The sequence below is a fragment of the Biomphalaria glabrata genome, chromosome 18, assembly GCF_947242115.1.
Source record: "Biomphalaria glabrata chromosome 18, xgBioGlab47.1, whole genome shotgun sequence".
Taxonomy (NCBI): Eukaryota; Metazoa; Mollusca; class Gastropoda; family Planorbidae; genus Biomphalaria; species Biomphalaria glabrata.
This window is the reverse complement of record NC_074728.1, coordinates 10,978,994-11,000,876: the sequence shown is the minus strand read 5'-3', so window position 1 is coordinate 11,000,876 and position 21,883 is coordinate 10,978,994. Positions and strand designations below refer to the sequence as shown.

Sequence of the window (21,883 nt, the reverse complement as noted above, 5' to 3'; positions counted from 1 at the left end):
CTTTTATATATAGTATTTATTTCATGTGACAAGCTTAATTTTCTCGATTCTTTTTTATAAGTAATAGTTATAGCCATTTCATAATAACATCATGATCACATCATGGCCACATCATGACCACATCATGACCACATCATGATCATATCATGACCACATCATGATCAGATCATAATGACATCCATTACCACATCATGACCACATTATGACCACATCATGGCAACATCATGATCACATCATGGTCACATGCATGACCAAAATCAGGAAGACATCATTATCATACCCATGACTACATCGTGACCACATCATGACCACATCCATGACCACATCATGATCACATCATGATCACATCATGACCACATCCATGACCACATTCACGACCACATCATGACCACATCCATGACCACATCGTGACCACATCATGACCATATCATGATCACATCCATGACCACATCATGACCACACCATGACCACATCATGACCACATCAAGACCACATCATGACCACATCCATGACCAAATCAGGACGACCCCATGACACCTACAATGGCTACGGAATGGGGTATTAGATTTTATTGCAACATATTCAGCGTAATTAAAAGGGCACAGGTTCAAATCCTTAAGGATGCATTTAAGGTTCAGACTGAACTCCCCGAATATAGTCAACTCTACCTGGTTTCATCATGTGGAGATAAAATATGTTTGTCATAATGAAGGCCACAAAACCCATCGAGAAATTACATCATTCTTTACTTAAGTCTCAAGGTCTAAAAGGAACTAACCATCATTCTTTACTTAAGTCTCAAGGTCTAAAAGGAACTAACCATCATTCTTTACTTAAGTCTCAAGGTCTAAAAGGAACTAACCATCATTCTTTACTTAAGTCTCAAGGTCTAAAAGGAACTAACCATCATTCTTTACTTAAGTCTCAAGGTCTAAAAGGAACTAACCATCATTCTTTACTTAAGTCTCAAGGTCTAAAAGGAACTAACCATCATTCTTTACTTAAGTCTCAAGGTCTAAAAGGAACTAACCATCATTCTTTACTTAAGTCTCAAGGTCTAAAAGGAACTAACCATCATTCTTTACTTAAGTCTCAAGGTCTAAAAGGAACTAACCACTAGTCCACACTAAAGTCTTAAGGTCTAAAAGGAACTAACCACTAGTCCACACTTAAGTCTCAAGGTCTAAAAGGAACTAACCACTAGTCCACACTTAAGTCTCAAGGTCTAAAAGGAACTAACCACTAGTCCACACTTAAGTCTCAAGGTCTAAAAGGAACTAACCACTAGTCCACGCTTAAGTCTCAAGGTCTAAAAGGAACTAACCACTAGTCCACACTTAAGTCTCAAGGTCTAAAAGGAACTAACCACTAGTCCACACTAAAGTCTTAAGGTCTAAAAGGAACTAACCACTAGTCCACACTAAAGTCTCAAGGTCTAAAAGGAACTAACCACTAGTCCACACTAAAGTCTTAAGGTCTAAAAGGAACATAAAACATTATTCTTTACTAAGATCTGGAGGTCTAAAAGGAACTTATCATCATTCTTTACCAAGACTCAATGGATTCAAGGTCTGACAGTGTTTTACTACAAGGTGTGTCATCTAAAATTTGCAATCATCAGCCTAGGGAATATTTCTCAGCTGTCAACTAGATCACTAGGTCAGACCAAACAAGAAAACGAATGAGCTTTGCTCTAGTTTCAAATGAATGCCATTTATCATTTTCCGAACTATCAAGGCTTGGCTGGCCGTGCTACTGAGGGGAACACAACACTTTCTCTTCTTATGGCCTAAAAAAAAAAGTCGACAAAAAAATAAAGAGAAAAAATGAAAGAGACAAAGACACTGTCTGTGAGGCACAAGTACAGTATAATGAAGACAAGACTATAACACTAAGACAGAATATTAAGACTTTAAAGATACACAAAGAAGCTGAGAAAGTACACCAAAGACAAGAAATTGAGGCACTAAAACAAGACTGTCAAAACAACAACATAACATCATGACACGCTATAACTACTGACTACTAGGACAAGACACAAATGTTATGACGTTTGTATGATACAATATGTTGGCCAGGTACTAAAACAGAACACCATTGTCACCGTACTCCTCTTCGGTGTCAGTTCAACTTTGACCTTACAATAAAGGAGTGGGCGGTCACTCTGACTCATAACCTGAAGACCGTCCTGGTTTAAGGGAGTCTCTGACGTACTGAGAACTGATCATTCAGAAATTGATCATGTCTTACATGTCAGAGCGATGTAAGTCAAGCCTTGTCGTACTTCCGAGGACAGGCCATGTTTCAGGTAAGCTTTAAGTATATAACATTTTTTTTGTGAACACAATCTAAATTAGCTTAGTATTAAAACTCTTATTTATATAGTAGAAAATATGCATTTATTTTGTAGATTCATTGAATCTGTCTATTGTAAATAAATAATATATAATATGTTACTATTTGTTTACGTTCAATCATAGAGATTTAATCCTGACACTATTTCAACCACTACGACATTACTGATCCATTACTTTAGAAAACTATCAACAATTTAGAGACGATTGTTTTATATTGGTCAAAGTTGTGTAGAATGAGCTATTTAAATAATGGCAGAAATAAAATTTTCCAAAGGAGAGATTTTCATACATGGAGATAAACCTTATTCAAACTATTTTTGGTATATCCGGCGTAAAGATTACTACGAAATAATTCATAAGTGAAGTCCTTGAATAAACCAAGGAAAAAGTGATGGGCATTTTTCAGAATGTAGAATCAAATTTCCGAGCACTTTCACTAGCAGCACAAAGTAAAGTTTACAAATCTTTTATCAACTCACTCTGTCTGTCTGTTTGTCTGTCTGTCTGTTTGTCTGGTACATTTCCTTTTCTCTGATCAAGTTGAAACTTTGGTTGAAAAAACAACCAATTAAATAATTTATTATTGATAATGATCCATTTAATTTGATATTGATTTCAGGAACTCATTGCTATTTAGTTGGCAGCAGTGATCTGCCAATATAACGTGCTTGAGTTTTCTTTTTCTTGTCTGTTGATTTTAAAATTTCATTTCTTCCAGTCTTCTTCTTTTAATTATTTTAAGATTTACTTTAATTTCCAGTATATCGCCACCACATTTCTTTTATCGCTTTACTGTACTGAACTCTGTTGCTTAAAGAATTTATAAACGGGATCTTAAAAATCAAAGTGTAAACAAAGAAAAGATAACTCTGATTAGATTGTGCTGAAAAAAAAATCCCTTAATATGTTGTCATAGATTGTGTTGAATGTTAGTTGTGACCTGTGGGGGAGGGGGAGAGGGGGATTCTGGCACTGCCGTGGTCGAGTGGCGCGAACCGGCTAGCTGTCTGTAAATAGATAGATAGATAGATGGATAGATGGATATATTTCAAAATTTAATTTCTACAAGTCTTCTTCTTTTAACTATTTTAAAGTTTACTTTAATTTCTTTTTTTACATCGCTCTCTTGTTAATTGGTGTATTGAATTTAGAATTGACCTAAGTGATGAAGTGTATTTTTGGTTTATTAATGAGATAGAAGAGAGACCTGGACTTATAGCACGTGAAAAGAATGACATTCCGTTTAAGATTTCCATCAACGTGATCTCATTGAGACAAATGCAACAATGCTTGACATCAGATATTTTAGTTCTAAAATTCAAAATGACAAAATAGTGTTATAGAGTGGTTGTTATATTGCAGTTCAAGACAACTAGTACAACTAGACCCATGTAGACGTATTATTTTTTGTAGTGAATTAAAAAAAAAGGTACCTTAGAGCTAACTACTTTCTCATATTAAAAACATTGTATTCTATTTAGTGACCTCCATGGGGTGATGTCCTGTATCGCTTTCTTGTGCACCTTTGTTGCTATAGCAACACTTCCAAATGGCCAGGCGCAGGAAAGGTAAGAACACTTGCTTTAATTGGTATTCGATCGCCCTTGACCAGAACTCACAGCTCCTTGAGGTATAAGCACCGGCCCGATGAGGCAGTAGCCTCCAGCGCCCTGAAGCAACAGCCTCAACGGTTTGAACCTTTGAATCTAATTTGTTTTGTAAAGATTATTTTACAACCTATGCAAGGAAACATTAAGATTAAAGGCTCCACTTAGTGTTCAACGTTAAACACTATCTAATAAATCTGAAAGTCAAAATAAAAATATGTACACAATGTTGAGAATTCCATTCATTCCTTAAATACGAAAGTATATGATCTACAATCCAGCAAGATTTAAATTAATAAGATTGCAATTATTCAGTGATTTATTATATTTTAAAATAATAATAATTAATTTACAGTCTATTAATTTAAATGTTATACATGTTTCTACAGTCGCTTCTTGGCTGATTTTGGAAGTTTTCAGATCGAGGATTCACCGACTAATGAAGTGAAATCAATGGTATTTAAGCATTATAATAATAATAATAATTTTTATTATTATTATGATTATTTTTATTATTATTACTGTTGTTATTATTATTATTGTTATTATTAGTAGGCTATTGTTAATTCATTCATTCTTAGGGAATGTTTCTCAAACATGGTTATTATTTAAATATTTAAATTGACCAGGTCACTACCGAATGGAAAACAGCTCAAGGAAATGTTCACAAGGTCATTAAGCGTCAAGGTTAGTGAAATGTGTTTCTTTTCCTTGATAAAAGTTCTTAGTATTCTGTATTTTAAATTGCTTGCTTGCTATTTTGTCTGCCTCCGGAAAAGGGGGGGGGGAGAGGAGTCTAATCCGGGGTAAAACAAAAAGTGGTGTCACTGCACGCTTTTCTAAAGCTTCTGCTGTGAAGATTTTTGTCACGTGTTTATGTGTGATAGTGTGGTGAGTAAGGTGCCCCTACCTACAAAGTTGTCGAGTGCTAAGCAGTCGATGGTCATCAGTCCATAACACATAACTGTATTTAACTCAATAGTCCAGTTTGCCGTTACTAAAGAAAGAAGATGGCTCTCTATTAGTCTGTCTGTCTGTCTGTCTATCCATCTATCTATTGAAACAGGTCATTCCTAGCCGTGCCTAAAAGATTGGTTGTTAATTAAAAATTAACCTAGGAGATAAAGTTTTTTTTGTTATTAATGAGATAGAAGAGAGACTTGGACTTAAAGCCTTGGCACGTGAAAAAAAATGACATTCCGTTTGAGATTGCCATCAACGTGATCGCATTTAGACAAATGCAATAATGTTCGGCATCAGATATTTTAGTTCAAAAAATCAAAATGACAAAAAATAATCTTTAAAAAGCCACAAAAAGTCAAACAACAACAACTATTGTGTATTTAAACATAATAAAACTTTTTGTCTTTAAACTTAGATTTGTAAATAATAAAAAAAAAAAACTAAATAGAATCAGCTTGTGTGGGCAGTGCTGTATTTGCACTTTAATAAGTTCTTAAGCTATTTGAGATATGGGGTCGCTCGTTATAAAATATTATAAGTCAGTGCTTATTATTTTTGGGTGGACCTAAGCTATTTCATTCCATAACTTTTGGATATAGATAAATTTGGCCTTGCGTGTGGATGAGTTCTAGACCGGATATGTCTTAGTACTTCAAGATTTGCCTTGAACTTAATTGTATCATATCTTTGTTCTTGAAGAGCGAATGAAATATGGAAAAAAAATATTTTGTGACGTTACAGTTTGGGGAATTCCCTTTATGAATCTATTTATAACTCTAAAGTACTGAGCATGGCAATAGGGAATTTCTTTGTATCTTTTTGATAGACATTGCTTCGTTGAACGAAGACATCCAGTAAAGCTCTTTCACTGAGGTTTGGATTGGTGGATTAGTTCTTCCTGCGATGATTGGTTTAAGTGTTCTGGTTCCTGGAATTTTTTGTGCTTTACTCATGTTTGTGCTCTACTCATGTTTGTGCTCTACTCATGTTTGTGCTTTATTCATGTTTGTGCTTTACTCATGTTTGTGCTTTATTCATGTTTGTGCTTTACTCATGTTTGTGCTTTATTCATGTTTGTGCTTTATTCATGTTTGTGCTCTACTCATGTTTGTGCTCTACTCATGTTTGTGCTCTACTCATGTTTGTGCTCTACTCATGTTTGTGCTCTACTCATGTTTGTGCTCTACTCATGTTTGTGCTTTATTCATGTTTGTGCTTTACTCATGTTTGTGCTTTATTCATGTTTGTGCTTTATTCATGTTTGTGCTCTACTCATGTTTGTGCTCTACTCATGTTTGTGCTCTACTCATGTTTGTGCTTTACTCATGTTTGTGCTTTATTCATGTTTGTGCTTTACTCATGTTTGTGCTTTAATCATGTTTGTGCTTTATTCATGTTTGTGCTTTATTCATGTTTGTGCTCTACTCATGTTTGTGCTTTATTCATGTTTGTGCTCTACTCATGTTTGTGCTCTACTCATGTTTGTGCTCTACTCATGTTTGTGCTTTATTCATGTTTGTGCTTTACTCATGTTTGTGCTTTATTCATGTTTGTGCTTTATTCATGTTTGTGCTCTACTCATGTTTGTGCTTTATTCATGTTTGTGCTCTACTCATGTTTGTGCTTTATTCATGTTTGTGCTTTATTCATGTTTGTGCTCTACTCATGTTTGTGCTCTACTCATGTTTGTGCTTTACTCATGTTTGTGCTTTACTCATGTTTGTGCTCTACTCATGTTTGTGCTCTACTCATGTTTGTGCTCTACTCATGTTTGTGCTTTACTCATGTTTGTGCTCTACTCATGTTTGTGCTTTACTCATGTTTGTGCTCTACTCATGTTTGTGCTTTACTCATGTTTGTGCTCTACTCATGTTTGTGCTCTACTCATGTTTGTGCTCTACTCATGTTTGTGCTTACTCATGATTGTGCTCTACTCATGTTTGTGCTCTACTCATGTTTGTGCTCTACTCATGTTTGTGCTCTACTCATGTTTGTGCTTTACTCATGTTTGTGCTCTACTCATGTTTGTGCTCTACTCATGTTTGTGCTTTACTCATGTTTGTGCTCTACTCATGTTTGTGCTCTACTCATGTTTGTGCTCTACTCATGTTTGTGCTTTACTCATGTTTGTGCTTTACTCATGTTTGTGCTCTACTCATGTTTGTGCTCTACTCATGTTTGTGCTTTACTCATGTTTGTGCTCTACTCATGTTTGTGCTTTACTCATGTTTGTGCTTTACTCATGTTTGTGCTTTACTCATGTTTGTGCTTTACTCATGTTTGTGCTTTACTCATGTTTGTGCTCTACTCATGTTTGTGCTTTACTCATGTTTGTGCTCTACTCATGTTTGTGCTCTACTCATGTTTGTGCTCTACTCATGTTTGTGCTTTACTCATGTTTGTACTTTACTCATGTTTGTGCTTTACTCATGTTTGTACTTTACTCATGTTTGTACTCATGTTCAAGCGAGACCAATCGTTACAGAAGAGCTCAACACTGACCTGCTACGTTGAAACCAGTGGTCAGTGGAGACCAATATCTCGTTGCCACGTCGTACAGACGGCCCATAGGTTGCGACGTTGTAGGTCAGTTTTCAGGCCTTCTATGATTAATGTTTCGGCTCAAGTCAAACTTTACGTTTTGACTTATTATTACAACTAGGGTACAGCCAGTCCAAGTAAATGAACCACACAACAAACATATTCAGCATGACAAAGATCTTGGTTCCATGACAAATGTTGAGGAAATTTGCATAAGCGTTACTTACAACGTAGTTCGAAACTTTGAGCGAACGCTAAATTATAGGCGTGAGCAGGGCCGGCCTGAGGCCAATGCAACCTATGCGGTCGCAGTAGGCCCGGCACTTTCTATGGCCTCGCGCTAACTCCAGGTGTAAATTATTAATTAAATAAACCCACTTATAACAGGGTTTCTGCGGGAATCTTCTGAAATTATTAAATTCTCAGGAAAACGCATACAAATCTCTTGAAAAATAGGAAAAAAAATCATATTGGGATGTCATTCAATTACTTGCGAAAAATTCGCAATTCTTGCTATTATGCGTGATCTGTGTAGGAAACAGAATTTGATGATATAATGTTAAACTTCGCTTCACGCAAGGCTCTTTAAGTTAATTTGTTCGTGATATAGTAAAGAATGAATAAAATTATTTATTTAAAATTTATTTTCTAATGTAAAATCTTAATTTTCACTTATTATCCATATATCTACCCAGAATAGGCCCCGAACAATCCGTTTCGTATAGGGCCCCGAAATTGTTAACGCCGGCGCTGGGAGTAACTAAATGTCTTTTAAAATCCAACTAATCTTTCCATGCTGTGTATTCATCAGAAGAATGGCGCAGACAACACAAACCTGTTACCTGACAATTGACATTGGCCTACTAAGTTTTCTGAAAACATATTGACCAATAAATTGATAGATCCGTGGACATGACAGGCCGAGCCTTTACGTGGCTATTTATAGATTTCATTGGATCACCCATTAATCACGAAATTTATAAATAGACTCTCAGACATAAAAATTTTTTCACGTGGATTTTCAAATAATAACTGAAATTTAAAAAAATTAAAAAATCAATCCATTTAATAAAGCTGGAAACAAATACACTTCTTTAATCTTCTATCTAGGTTATATTTATTAAAGTTTGAATGGAGAGGTTTTGAAATGAAGCAATGAGCTAGATTTCGATACAGATTGATCCTGGGTTGCCTGAGCCAGCTAGGAAAACCGATGACTTTGGCAGAATTCAAGTCATTGATTAGATGCATGGCGCGTTGGACGTAGTCATCTTCTTTTTTTGAAGTAACGTCTGTATTTTATAAGATAAGATAAGATAAGATCTTTATCTGCGTGGATTTCAAACCATTACGTCTAAAAGAATTTCATAGAATGATCCATTGAAAACATATATGAAAACTTCCAATGTATAGACATCTCAACACTAGATTAGTCAAGTTCCCCTTTCATACCTTGGGAACTGTAGGGCAGATAATGAAAAGTTCATCTTTTTCTACGGTTAACGAGGGTGTCAGCACCACGACCAACCGCCTTTACTTTTCCCAACTAATGTCAGATACCCATTAATGCTGGGTGGACTCAGAGGCGCACAGAGATCCCGAAAATAAAAATCCAGTATTCACCGGGATTCGAACCCGGGACCCCCAGCTCAGAAGCCAAGCGCTTTACTGCTAGGCCACCACGCCTCCGCAACACTAAATTGAACACACTAAAAAACGCTGCAATTTGTAACGGTAAGGAAATGCTTCACTACACCAACTGACTAGGAATGCTATTTCAATCACAAGCTACTTAAAATCTTGTATAGAAAACACTCTGTGTTTCTTTTAGTAGTTATATCTTTAAATTAAAAATTTAGCAACATTTTCCTTTCTTTCCACAGTATATTCTGCCCAAGATTATGGACTTCGCTTGCCAAGACCTAAGCCTACACCCTCCCCTGTCCAGGAGAAGTTCTTCAAAGAACAGATCAGGTCTCTTCCGATTTCCTCCAGGGACAGATTAAAACATCTCTACGACAGGATTGGATTCACGCAGGAGTTTCAGGACACCCTCATGCGAGAGCTCGTTCGTTCTCAGAATGCTGTTGCCAAGCCTGCAGATGCTACAAGGCAAAGTGTTGACACTCCTAACCGTGCGGTCACAGAAAATGCTGGTCCAATTTTTAATCACAGAGGAGGAGGACTTTCTTTGGTATCAAATAGTTTTCCAGGTAGCGGGCAGCAGTCATCTCCTAGAAGCTATGTAACATCAGGAGTTCATCCTGGTACAGGAAGCAGGACTCGCTACAATGTGCATTCGGGGACAACTTTTGATACATCACCAGAGTCCAACACTAGAACTAACAACATCAATGATAACATCGCTAGGAATAGAAATCGAGTTTCGAACCCAGCTCAGTTACACTCAGGCGCTGGTTATAACACGTATAATTCCAACATCTTGGGTTCAAGTGTACAGCCTGGACAAAGTCGACTGCAAGAAACATCAAAGACTTGGACTTACCAACAAGAGCGTCGGGGACAACAGCTTCAGTCAACCGAATCACACACTTTTCAAACTCAACGTCAACCATTCACCACAAATCAATACCATCCAAACCAACCGATCAATAACAATCAATACCATCAACATCAACTGATCAACACAAATCGATATCATTCGAACCATCAAAGTAATAAAAACAACCAAAATCAACACCGACAAACTGCACCACAAACGCAAGTGAATTTCTCTAATCGACAGAGTCCTCAAAAGTTTCCATCAAATCAATTAAATCATAACAATGACAAAATGGCTACGAATAACCCCAATCCAAGCGAACAAGTTGCCTTTAGCCAGCAGCAGCATTATGCGAACAATGATCAAGTTCACTATACTGACCACAACCAACGCCACATTGTCCAGAACGTACAAAGTCAATACCAACAAATACCTTTAAATCATCAAGTCCAGCGCCAGCCACATGGAATTACACAGGGAAATGAGCATGCCTTAAACAATAGGACGGGAACTGCTTCTAATCGTGCTTTAAATACTGATTGGCCAGGGTTAACTTATAATAATAATGAAATAAGATCTTTCGACAGCCAGGCAAAGTCTACAGGGTATAACCCAGATCACAATTTTAAGATTGGCAACTCTGCACCGCCTCAAGGATATCCTTCTATTAACGGAAATGATTTGACAAGAAAGTCATATTTACCCCACCCTACTAATATGATAGAGAGCACACAAAATGAACGCATCTACCCACAGCAGAATGGTATACAATCAGCCCGACAGAATGCGGATGGTTATATGCAGCCAGTAATGCAGCCTTTTAACAACGCAGGTTCTTCATCACAGCCTTCAAGTCACTTGAACTCTAGCAGCGCTGTGATAAAAGTGATCGTCTCATCCGACAGCCCACAAGCAAACAAAACACCATCACTTCCGGTTCAAGCAATACCAACGTCTCATCAAGCTACAGCGGCACCGCCAACACCGCAACTAACAGTGCCCACACATCCAGCTACACGAACTATCTCGTCCACAACCGTAACGACTACCACAACATCGCATCCTCCGCCGCCACAAGTGGTTGACTTTCTTAACACCAAGGTAATTATTCCGCCTCACATTAACAACAACCCGGCTATGAGGGCAGCCTTCTTAAAGGTTATTGCTAAAGCTGTAAGCGCCAATCAAGAAGCTATGAAACATTTACAAACTAGCATGAAGCCCCTAGTGGTTTCAACAACTCCAGTGACTATCAAACAAGATATTGTTACGACAACCTCCCGCACAACTGTTAAAGCCACATCAACAACCACCTCGGCACCTATTTACAACTTACACGTCGAGATGGCCCCGGCACTATATCTCACCTGGTCACTGCCACAGAATCAGATTGACATTCTAAAAGGATCCTCGTTGACCACCATTTTACAAAGCATCAACACTTCCAGAAGCGAACAATTACCTGGCAACGGGTTCATAGAACAATTTAAAACGTTTCTCATAGACACTCTACTCGGTGACCCCCTCAGCTACATCCCATCAGACGACAGCCTGCAGAACCAAAAGTACTACGACAGATTTGACCTTGGGCCTACAATCCTAGTGAAAGACATTTTAGGCGGGTTCGTCAAGTTTGACAGCTCGCCAAGAAATAGTAGGATCAAACGAAGTCTCCTGTCAAACTTCAAAAAATATATAACTCAAGGAGATCGTGATTTATCCAAACCAACTAACAAATGTTCAGGCAACAGGACATGCCAATTCACGAGTATTAAAAATATTAAAACAATACCAAAAAATCTTATTTTCACAAGAACTAAGCCTGCGTTACAAAAATTTAATCAAACTCAAAAAAATTCCACAAACAAAAATGAGCCTATCTTTAGACAGAATTCGCATCTAAACCTTTTAAAAGCCAACTTACAGTCCAACAGAAACTTCCAAATAACAGAGAATCAAAAACCAGACAAAGACAAGAAAGTTGCCAATGCCGAGCCACAAGTAGTTCATTTAAACGCTCAGACTATATGCGATCACTTTAAAGATGTCAGCCAGCGAAGTAAATGTCTAATTAACATGAGAGCTCATCATATACGCAGGTCACACCTACAGTGTCGGAAAGTTACGACGGGAGAGAAAAAAACCAAATGCAAACGGAATGTGGTTAGGAATATATCTCAACAGTCGAGTGTGGTTAGGAATATATCTCAACAGTCGAGTGTGGTTAGGAATATATCTCAACAGTCGAGTGTGGTTAGGAATATATCTCAACAGTCGAGTGTGGTCGTACAAAGTGAGAAGATTACTTTGACCCCGAACAGACTGTGCGCAGACAAGTGTGACAAACACAAGCACGTCTTAGTGAGACGAGCAGCAGCTTCAGGAAAGTCGTTGCCTGTGCTGAGATTTACATGGCTCCTCCCTAAAGACTCATTCCCAGCTGCTCCGCTTGAGACAATGCGTTACATCATGGACAAATATAAAAAGAAAGAAGCTTTACTCGCCAATAAAACTGCAAATTTCCCAGAAGCAACACATTCAGTCCTCAACGCTTCTACTTCTAGTAGCCAACATGGCTCTTCGGTGAGTGATCATATGGCGTATCTTAACAAGCTTATCGAAGCCGCGAACGCCTTGTCGAAACTGCAAGGAAGAAGCATGGATCTCTTGGCCAGCGCTGTGAATGTCTCAATGTTTCAAAGCTTACAGGAAGGAGTCGTGATGAAAAGCCATGCTCACGAAAACCACTCTAATGAAAACCATCATATGAACCTACCATTAATCAATACTATGTTAAATCCAGTTCTAACAAAACTAGCATCAGTCAGCCAAGTTGCTTTACCAACAAACCCTACTCATAAGACAGCGACCTCAACATCCACAAATAACCATTTCGTCTCCAGAAATATGTCTGACAACATAGGTATTCTGAAAACCACCAACGTGCCGCCAACTCCTCCTCAACTCCAGCCCACGCAGGGAGTGACTACGTCATCTCATGCTGATATTGATAATTTTATGCTAGCCATGTCGAGTAAATTTCCAGACGTACCACTAAACGTTCTACGACCATTGGTGTCTCATCTGATGCAGCAATTTAACTCCAACAACAGTGCAGGCTCTTCACATCTTCAGACAACGCCGGCCTCATCTTTTCAGCCGCCCAGCGTTAATGTAACATCACCAACTGTTCAACTCCCGTCTTTTCCTACTGACAAAGCTATCAGCCATCATCGCAAAGTCTCCAATACAATAGTGGAAGAGCAAGTCACTCAGCCGCCCATTCCTGAATCTAATATCCCACCTCCACTTCCGTCTCAGCTCCCGGCGCAAACATCAGCACCAAAGACTTTAAGCCAACAAACTTACGCGCAAAGACTGTCACAAATTACCACCCCGCCTTTTCGAGCCGCGACTCCTCCTTTCACCACTACGTCCGTGTTCACCAACAGGTATTTGACGATGAACATGCACTTCAAAGGGCTGCCCCACCTTGACGTTACGACTTTGCCTTCAATTAATTCTTCAATAACTCTGCCATCTGTTTTCCCTACCTCTGCGTCCTCGGCCGAGGTTGCTGAGTTCATGATGTATCTTATGTCCACGCTGAGGTCCAGCGGCCAAAATAAATCTTTCTCATTTGTATCGCATCATGACAGCGCCAATGATGCTTTGACAAGTGGTAAAGAAAACCTAACAGACCCACAAAACACCAATGTCGCATCATCTTTGACAAACCCTCTTCACGACATTTCTTCTGTCAACAAATTAAATACAGAACTAAACTCAAAGATACTATCACAGACAGATGCAGGGCAGTCTAATGTTCCAAGTATGTCCTTAGAATCAATGCTATTTAAGACACAACATTTAGACAATGTAAAACCGAGATCACCGCAGATGGATGTAGGACAAAATAAATCAACACAAGGACATGCTATGGAAATCTCTTCTCATTCACCTCCAGCCAACATTAAAGAAAATCCGCAGATGGTAGACTATGTTGGAGCTGCTTTAAATCAAATGTTAATGTCGAAAATGTTGAATGCCCACAACCATGTCTCTCTCCCAAAAGTTACAGATCTTCTATCTCAACCAGCTACGCAACATACACATTCTGAATCCCAACCAGCTGTGCAGCAGGTAAATCTTCCACCTCAGCTATCTGGCCCGCGAAGCCCATCGCAACTGTCCACAAATCTAGGAACTATTTCATCTCAACCTAATGGACATCTTATAGACACTACTCCACAAGGAAAGACAGATACATCTCAGCAATCTGTCCTAACACACGTTGACTTGTCTCATCAAAATATATTATCAGAAGCGGGGCCATTGGCGACATCCATGTGTCTCCAAGGACAGCGAATGTCGTGCCAACCCACACGGCCGTCTCCTAGACTGGTGTCTTTCTGTCAGCAACGCTGTGATGCATCAACGGGACTTTGTTCCTCTGCTTTGTGCCAGTGCAGCTGTTTAGACCCAAGCCTCCAGACAGCAGTTTCTTCCTCCATTGACAAGTCGTCCGTGCCTGTAACTTCAAACATTGGTCATGCGGACAAAACAGAGGTAAACACGCTCCAGTCTGGCAGTTTTCAGATCTCGATGGTCAACCCAGAACTCCAAACATCAGTGGAAACTACAACAGACTCGACAATGTCAGAAGAACGCCTTCGGAAATTTTTGACTCTGATGGAGAAAGTCAGAGGCAAGAAGTCGTCAGAGCCTGCAAAAGAGGAAGAACCACCGGATAGATAGAAAAGTTTGCTGGGGACATTTCTCTCGCTCAGAGAATAAAGTTTGATTCCTGGTGCATACGTTATGTCTGGTTACAGCATTATATACACTAAATTATTATTATTATTACAATAAAACGACTTCAACATTCTGAATAAATGTGATAGATGAGAAGATCGTATTAACTTGGTCTGTAATTGTACCAATAACAATCAAACTTCCAGAGGTTACAGGTGGCTGGAAGATTGCTGTTATTGATTCAAACTTGCCCAACGGCAGTTCAAAATTTTTAAAGACACATAATATATAAGTCACAATAATAAAAAATACTTCAATTTATTTTTATTAAAACGCATAAATTACTGTAAAATAATGAGCATTTAATTACGAAATGTTTAGACAATGTCATATAGATTAATTTTATGATCATTAAGAATATATTTTTATTGAAAAGTCAATTATTTTGCATTAAAAAACATTTGTATACATAAACAATACTTCATGCATGTAATAACTCCATCTGATGTAGTTTAATTCTCTCGTAGGGCAACAGTTTCTGAAATAACACAAGATATAAGATCTATAACACCATGGGAATTATTTGTTATCATTGTTATTAATAATTTTTTACTGAAATGTCTCATGTTTTCTACTATTAGACAATTCTCCACCTTGCCGTGAATGGACAAAATACGAATATTTCACCCAGTTATCTCTCACCGTTACTCTACAATAACTAAGATAATTTTATAATTGAACCCGCAGCGGTTAAATTTACCAAATACGATTTTATAAAGGTAATTGCTACATTTCGACCAAATATATAAGTAAAATATACTTTCGTTTTATAGCACTTCACTTTTCGTGCGTAATGTTAACTGATGTGAACTGCACTCGGTTAGATCAGTCGATAGAGCATCACACTTTAAATCATAGGATCAAGACTTCAAGTCCTTCAGCGCTCAATACTTTTTTTTAATTAGTTTTTTTTTTTTTTTTTTACTTTTTGAAAATAGTTTTTCTCACAAATTAATTTTAACAATTTGATCTACATAAATTTTTATCCTCGACCATTCTATCCACGTAATTATATTATCTTTTAAAGTAACGTCTGTAATCTATAAGATAAGAAGGTAAGAAGCTCGAACAATTGATAACAGACATTGATGATCTTGTATCAATTAGTTTGGATCAGTCATGTAATTAAAATACTGTTGCACACTTCTAGAAATGTATTGTAACAATTTAAATTTTGGTTACCATTGCAACAAACGAGAGTGTGACGTATCGCCTGGATGTTGGGTCATTGGAAAAAACAACAACATAGGCAGACAACTCTCTTACCATTGACGTCTGGAGTTGTCGTTCATCGATTTCTACCTTTTTTACACCTGGATGATAGAGGAAAACAATGTGTGGGTTTCAGCAATACAGAAATTTGAGTTAGAACAAAAAATAAATACATTAAAAAAAGTAATTAATTCAAAACTAATTTCAAGAACATTTGTTTTAATAATACAAAACATTGCCAAACAAGAAATGCAAAAAAAAAAAAAAAAAAAACACTACCTCTATTATACATCATATAGAGCGATTGTTATTCTCTCGATAACTAAGAATGTTATATTTACAAACATACTAGTTAGTTGGCTACATTGGGAAAACTCTAGAGACCGTTAAAATTTTACAAAGTATAAAAAAATAAATTAAATTTGGCTAGAGGATTACACAATTTTGTTTAATCTTGAAGAAACTACCTCTTTGGGTATTTCCGCAAGTAGGTCGTATTCGTGAGTTTAATCAATAAATAAATTGATGATAAGCAGTAGATCGATAGGCACAGGGCCGGCCTTAGATAATTGGAGGCTCTAGGAAAAGTGAATTAGGTGGCCCCCGAAATGGAATAGAAAATAAATAAAAAAAAAAAAAGCGAAAAAATAAAAAAAACACAATTTATTTCAAACGTCGTGAACTGCAACAATAAGATTGGACACAAGTTACATCTTCTCTGAAACTATTGTTCTGTAGGAATCCACCATCAATCGGAGGCCCTAGGCGGCTACCTAGTTTCCCTTGGCCAATAGATTATTATAAAATCTGGTAGATCTATACATTCGCTCAACCAGTTGTTTTTTTTCTGGGGGTGGGCGAGGTAATTTTTTTCCTCCATTTTTTACAACTCTAATGTTTAATAAGAGTAAATTCTCTCTATAAGATGTATAAGGAGGTATTTTTAAAAACATGTATTTTTCTTGTTGACATTTTCATTTTAACACTAGAACATGACGGAGAAATAGCTTTAAAATAATATACTGTAATGGGAAAGTAAAATAAAGGGTTAGGGACAAAATTAGAAAAGCATACACTCATTCATCCTTAGTTCAAGCTCTAGGTTTATGGTCATTGAAATACAGTAATAAAAACAAATTCCCAATTTATGTTTTGAAGATAAATCAACATCCATATTCTGTTTGTCATTGAATTCCTGTGTCAACATAAACACAACACTATAACTCACCTGCAGCACCGTAGACTGAAATAGATAGATTTAGAGACAGTTGATTAGTGCGCGCCCTATCGTCATAGGAGGCCTGATCACAGACATTGACGTAGCAATGATCTATTGGTCTCCACTAACCACAAGTTGCTACGTCAATGTTCGTTTAGTCTAGATTAGCGTCCTTTAATTCGCAACAACATTAAAATGCTTAAAATCATTTTGTTCGATGCGGGTTTTACAGCTGATTTGTAGTATTAGTCGTAAGGTGATAGTAGGTAGTCGAAGGGCCATAGTAGGGAATAACTTATAAATACAAAAAACAACAACAAGAAGAAAACAAAAAAAAAAACCTAACAGTCAGAAAATACAAAACGATAAAGGCACATTGCATATTTCCTATGCAAAGCTAAATTTGTAAAAATGCTCACTTTTTTAAAGTGATATTAGAACATGGAACAGATGGGCTGAATCAACCAAGAAAACCGATTAAGCCTCTGATTAATATGTATAAATGGACCTTATTCACCAATCGTAAACAAACAACATTTAGCCACGTGATTCTCGATCTTTTCTCTACAAATTACGATCTAATTTTTAATACACAATGGCTATCACGTGACAGTTTTTTTTCCGTTTTTTTTTAATATTATCACGTGACAAAATGTTGTTTGTTTACGATTCGTGAATGAGGTCCATTGATAAACGCATTGGATACGCGTAAGATGTGATTATCTTCTCTTTTGTTTTCAGACCTTTATATGCATGCAGAGTATACAAAGATATAATGCATGCAGGGAAATCAATATATCGGTAGAAGATCCCGGTAGGGTTTTTGTTCTTAAGTCTATGGGCGATACATAATTAAATATTAGGAAATGAGATTTTATTTTCTTATGCCGCAAGTTGGAAGTGAAAATACTAAATGCAAAATATTTTTAAAAATTCTTTTTTTTTTAATTTTAAATGTGTAAGTTCTCACACTTACAACTATTTTTCTCTATAGTGTATTATTTATTTCCCTTGATAGATATAAAACTATATAATTAATAACCAATAATTAATTTCCCTTAGTGGTAGACAAATGATTAATTTCCAGAAATTAAGAGACTAATTTTTACTTTTTATATTGAATCATGTACTGACTAGGCCAAAGAATAACTAGTCGAAATTTTAACATGTTCCAAGAATGGGTGTGGGAGAAATAACATGGAAGGACTCATGGACGAACTCAATAGTACAGAAAAAAACACTTTTCGACGGCTCTCTAACTCAAGACAATATCATTCTACATTTCATGTACAGCTGTTGAACGAAAATAAACGTAAATACGGTTTATCGGGACGCGATCGTTTTGGTCCAAAAAGTCGTCTGATTCCTTTAATAGAATTGGTTTTAGTATTTTATGATTCGTTGCGAATAAACAGCTTCTTCGATTAACCAGTCGTGTCTGTAACCGGCTTTGAATGTAAATATTTTAAAAACAAAACTAGTCTTAAAAACTAAGATGTCAGAGTTCAGACTTACTGCTTCCGGTATCGCTTGTAAATCTCGTAGATGATACCAATGATGATAATGACGCCTATGTAGATAATCGTGGCGTAGATCTTCCAGCCCAGGTCAGGGATGGAGCTTTCTTCCCCCTGAGCATGTCCGTAATTGCTTGCTAGAGAACAGAAACATCACAAGAGATATGGAGGAAGTGAGACATAGAAGGAATCAGAGAGACACAGAGAGAGAGAGATAGAGAGACAGAGAGACAGAGACAGAGAGAGAGAGAAGAAGTGAAGAGAGAGAATTAAAATGTCAGCTTGAGAAAGAGAAAGAGAGAAACAAGAGGTTAGGTAAGAGGACGAAATAGAGAGAGAGAGAGAGAGAGAGAGTAACAGAGAATACGAATAAATAGAGAAACAAAGAAAAAAAAAACCAGAAAAATTACAGAGCAAATATAAGAGAAGAGAAAAAAAACAACACAGAGAGGAAAAGAGAGAGAGGGAGAGAAAAACAAAGAGAAAAAAGAAAGAGAGAGAAATAGAGAGTGCGAGTTAAAGAGTGAAAGAGACACAAATAATAACAGAAAGAGATATAGAAAGGGATAGAGATAAAGAGAAAGGGAGAGAGGCAGAGAAAGGGAGAGACCGACAGACAAGGTGAAAAGAGACAGATACAGGCAGAGAAAGAGAAAAAGAGAGAGAAAGAAAGAGCGACAAAAAAAAGAGTGAGAAAGATATAATGAAGATATAAAGACAGACAGTTGAGTAGAGACAGACAACGCTTACCTTCAGAGCTGGTATTTTTGTTACCTTCTGGATTGGCGGTCACGTTGTCTACCAGTGGTAAGAAGTCTGGTGACCGAGACAGAAATACAAGCAAAAAGTAATCGATGTTTTAAAAAATGGGACATACAGTACAAAGCAAACGTCTAGAAAACATATTTTGAAAAAATCATATCTGTGCGCATGAGTGTGTATTCAATTATTTTTCTTATTGACGATCATGACGGATCAGCCTTGAGAGCGTACCAAGGAAATTTGGACCCCTAGTCCACCACTATCTTTATATTGGGATTTTATTTTGTACGTACAAAGTCCATCGAATGCTAATGGGTGCTTGACATCACACGGAGAAAGTAGAGGCGATTGGTCGTTGTGCTTGTCACATGACACGATGGTTTACCTTCAGCCATAGAAACATGAGCTTTACCTTATCTGATCCATATATTGCAATGTCTAAAAGGTGAGCTATCTGCATCTTAATTAGTTGCACCAAAAAATGTAAAATGCTATATTTAACTCTTTCTCTCCGTAATTATTCTTCTCGTTAGGATAATATTATTCGTTTTGCTCATTTGTATCTCATTATCCTGTTATGATTAAACTTAAATAACTATTTTTATTTGTAATCAGAAAATGTGATAGTTGGTTATGAATTGTAGGAGAATGCATGCTCTTTTATACAACACAAATTAAAGTTTGTAAATCCAAAAATCAATTTACTTTAATGGGAGTCAAATCAACGTTGGCATCGTCAATTAGGAGAGAAAGAGTTAAAGCTGTTGACGGGAGATCGAGAGAGAGTTGGAGATAGGGCTCTGAAAGAGTTAGTGGAGAGTTGCTGAGGTTTGAACTAGACTGCATGATATGATTTTGCTAGGGGAGGAAAAATGTTTTCCTATTAGAGATTGTTAGTATGCGGTGGACTATGTAACTAACTTTATTTGTTTCTAATTGATCTGATGATCCACATAGATTATTATGTACATAGTTTAAATAATTTAATAACTCGTTTAATACCTATCTAAATGTGTTGAGTCTCTTCGGAGAGTGTACTAATGCTCCTCTGATAGATGTTCCTGTGCTCCTGTCGTCAAAAGACTAAACTAAGGATTGGAGCTGCTCCCAGCAATCCAATCCTCGAGACAACGACCTTCACAACCACCCAGGACAACCCCTACACTTTGGCGGTTTGCGACACTCTGTTTGGCTTTTACATTTAAGTTATAAAATTCAATTGTAAAACATTTCTCATTTAACCGAAAGAAAATATCACTCGTGATTTCGTCCTAGGGCAGTTTCTACAGCCAAGTCTTTCAGTTACAATGGACCTCATTCACCAATCGTAAACAAACAACATTTAGCCACGTGATAATATTGATAAAACAATGAAAAAAAAAACGTATCACGTGACAGCCTTTATGAATTGCGTAATTAATAATAAGAGATAGAGAATCACGTGGCTAAATGTTGTTTGTTTACGATTGGTGAATGAGGTCCATTCTATCTTTAATCAAAACAAACCCAAGTTGCATTTGTAGTCACTAGTCATTGGGTAGCCTGGCTTGCAGACGAGACATCGTCCAGTAACTCTATCGCACTGACCCAGACATCCCTCAGGACACTTGCGCTCACATCCGTAGTACCAAGAGCTATTGTCACACTCTGAAAGCGTAATCCAAGGCTAGAGCTAGTTCAACCTTTCACTAACTTTATAAGGTCTATATGTTATTTACCATGGTAAGTTTAGTGTTCTTTAAGCAATAAGTTTTTTAAAAAATATTTTATTTTCTTCTTTAAAGTTTTTAGGATAACAAGTTTCACTTTAAAATCAAACTCATCTTGTGTCTATTGTAAATTTGTCTATTTATCTCAGCAATAACACTCTAAAGAAGACAATGCAAGGTTAATTAGATTTAATTAATAATCTCTCTTCATGTTGAATTATAAAATGACCGCAGTTTCTACGCCATTTTTTACAAAGCTTATATAAATTCACTGTCTGTCTGGTTATTTCTTCCTAACCCATTCTCGGATCAGGTTGAAACTTTACACAATTATTCAATGGCGTAGACAATACATTAAAATTAATGAAAGAACAATTAATTAATTACTCGTTAATATATTTTTATATCCAAAAAAAAAAAAAAAAAAAGAATTATATTCTTCAGTATTCACAGAAATGGTTAAGTATTTCGGTTTTGTCCCCTTCAAAACTTATACATGTTATATCTCCCACATAAAGTTGAAACTTCAAACAATTATTTATTGTACCTAACAAAACACGAATCAAGAATTAAACAATTATAAATCACGTAATTATTGGTAATTATTTTCTTTGATATTAAAAAAGGGAAGTAACTTCTGACAAAAGACAAAGAGGAATACACAGAGATAATGTCTAG

General features: G+C 36.8%; 2 protein-coding genes across 2 annotated transcripts in view; one reads left to right on the top strand and one right to left on the bottom strand.

Moving 5' to 3' along the window:
- The first annotated feature begins 1,934 nt into the window (after window positions 1-1,934).
- LOC106065324 (uncharacterized) lies at window positions 1,935-15,106 on the top strand. Its single transcript, XM_056017812.1, has 5 exons — window positions 1,935-2,308; window positions 3,839-3,925; window positions 4,354-4,420; window positions 4,594-4,651; window positions 9,352-15,106. The coding sequence occupies exons 2-5, from the start codon at window positions 3,855-3,857 to the stop codon at window positions 14,727-14,729; spliced, it is 5,574 nt and encodes a 1,857-aa protein (XP_055873787.1). The 5' UTR covers window positions 1,935-2,308; window positions 3,839-3,854; the 3' UTR covers window positions 14,730-15,106.
- A 35-nt stretch (window positions 15,107-15,141) lies between these two features.
- Window positions 15,142-21,883, bottom strand: part of LOC106078937 (uncharacterized) — a 31,310-nt gene continuing 24,568 nt past the window's right edge. The window contains exons 16-21 of the mRNA XM_056017818.1: window positions 21,003-21,143; window positions 19,485-19,550; window positions 18,733-18,871; window positions 17,227-17,241; window positions 16,053-16,099; window positions 15,142-15,264 (exon numbers count right to left, since the gene is read on the bottom strand). Of these exons, the coding sequence (XP_055873793.1) occupies window positions 16,075-16,099; window positions 17,227-17,241; window positions 18,733-18,871; window positions 19,485-19,550; window positions 21,003-21,143 (386 nt within the window). The 3' untranslated portion in view covers window positions 15,142-15,264; window positions 16,053-16,074. The remainder of the gene's footprint in view (window positions 15,265-16,052; window positions 16,100-17,226; window positions 17,242-18,732; window positions 18,872-19,484; window positions 19,551-21,002; window positions 21,144-21,883) is intronic.

Coding starts and splice junctions, on each gene's coding strand:
- LOC106065324 (XM_056017812.1), top strand. CDS start 3,855: ATGTCCTGTATCGCTTTCTTGTGCACCTTTGTTGCTATAGCAACACTT. Junction 4,421..4,593: donor CTAATGAAGTGAAATCAATG/GTATTTAAGCAT, acceptor TAAATTGACCAG/GTCACTACCGAATGGAAAAC. Junction 4,652..9,351: donor CAAGGTCATTAAGCGTCAAG/GTTAGTGAAATG, acceptor TTCTTTCCACAG/TATATTCTGCCCAAGATTAT.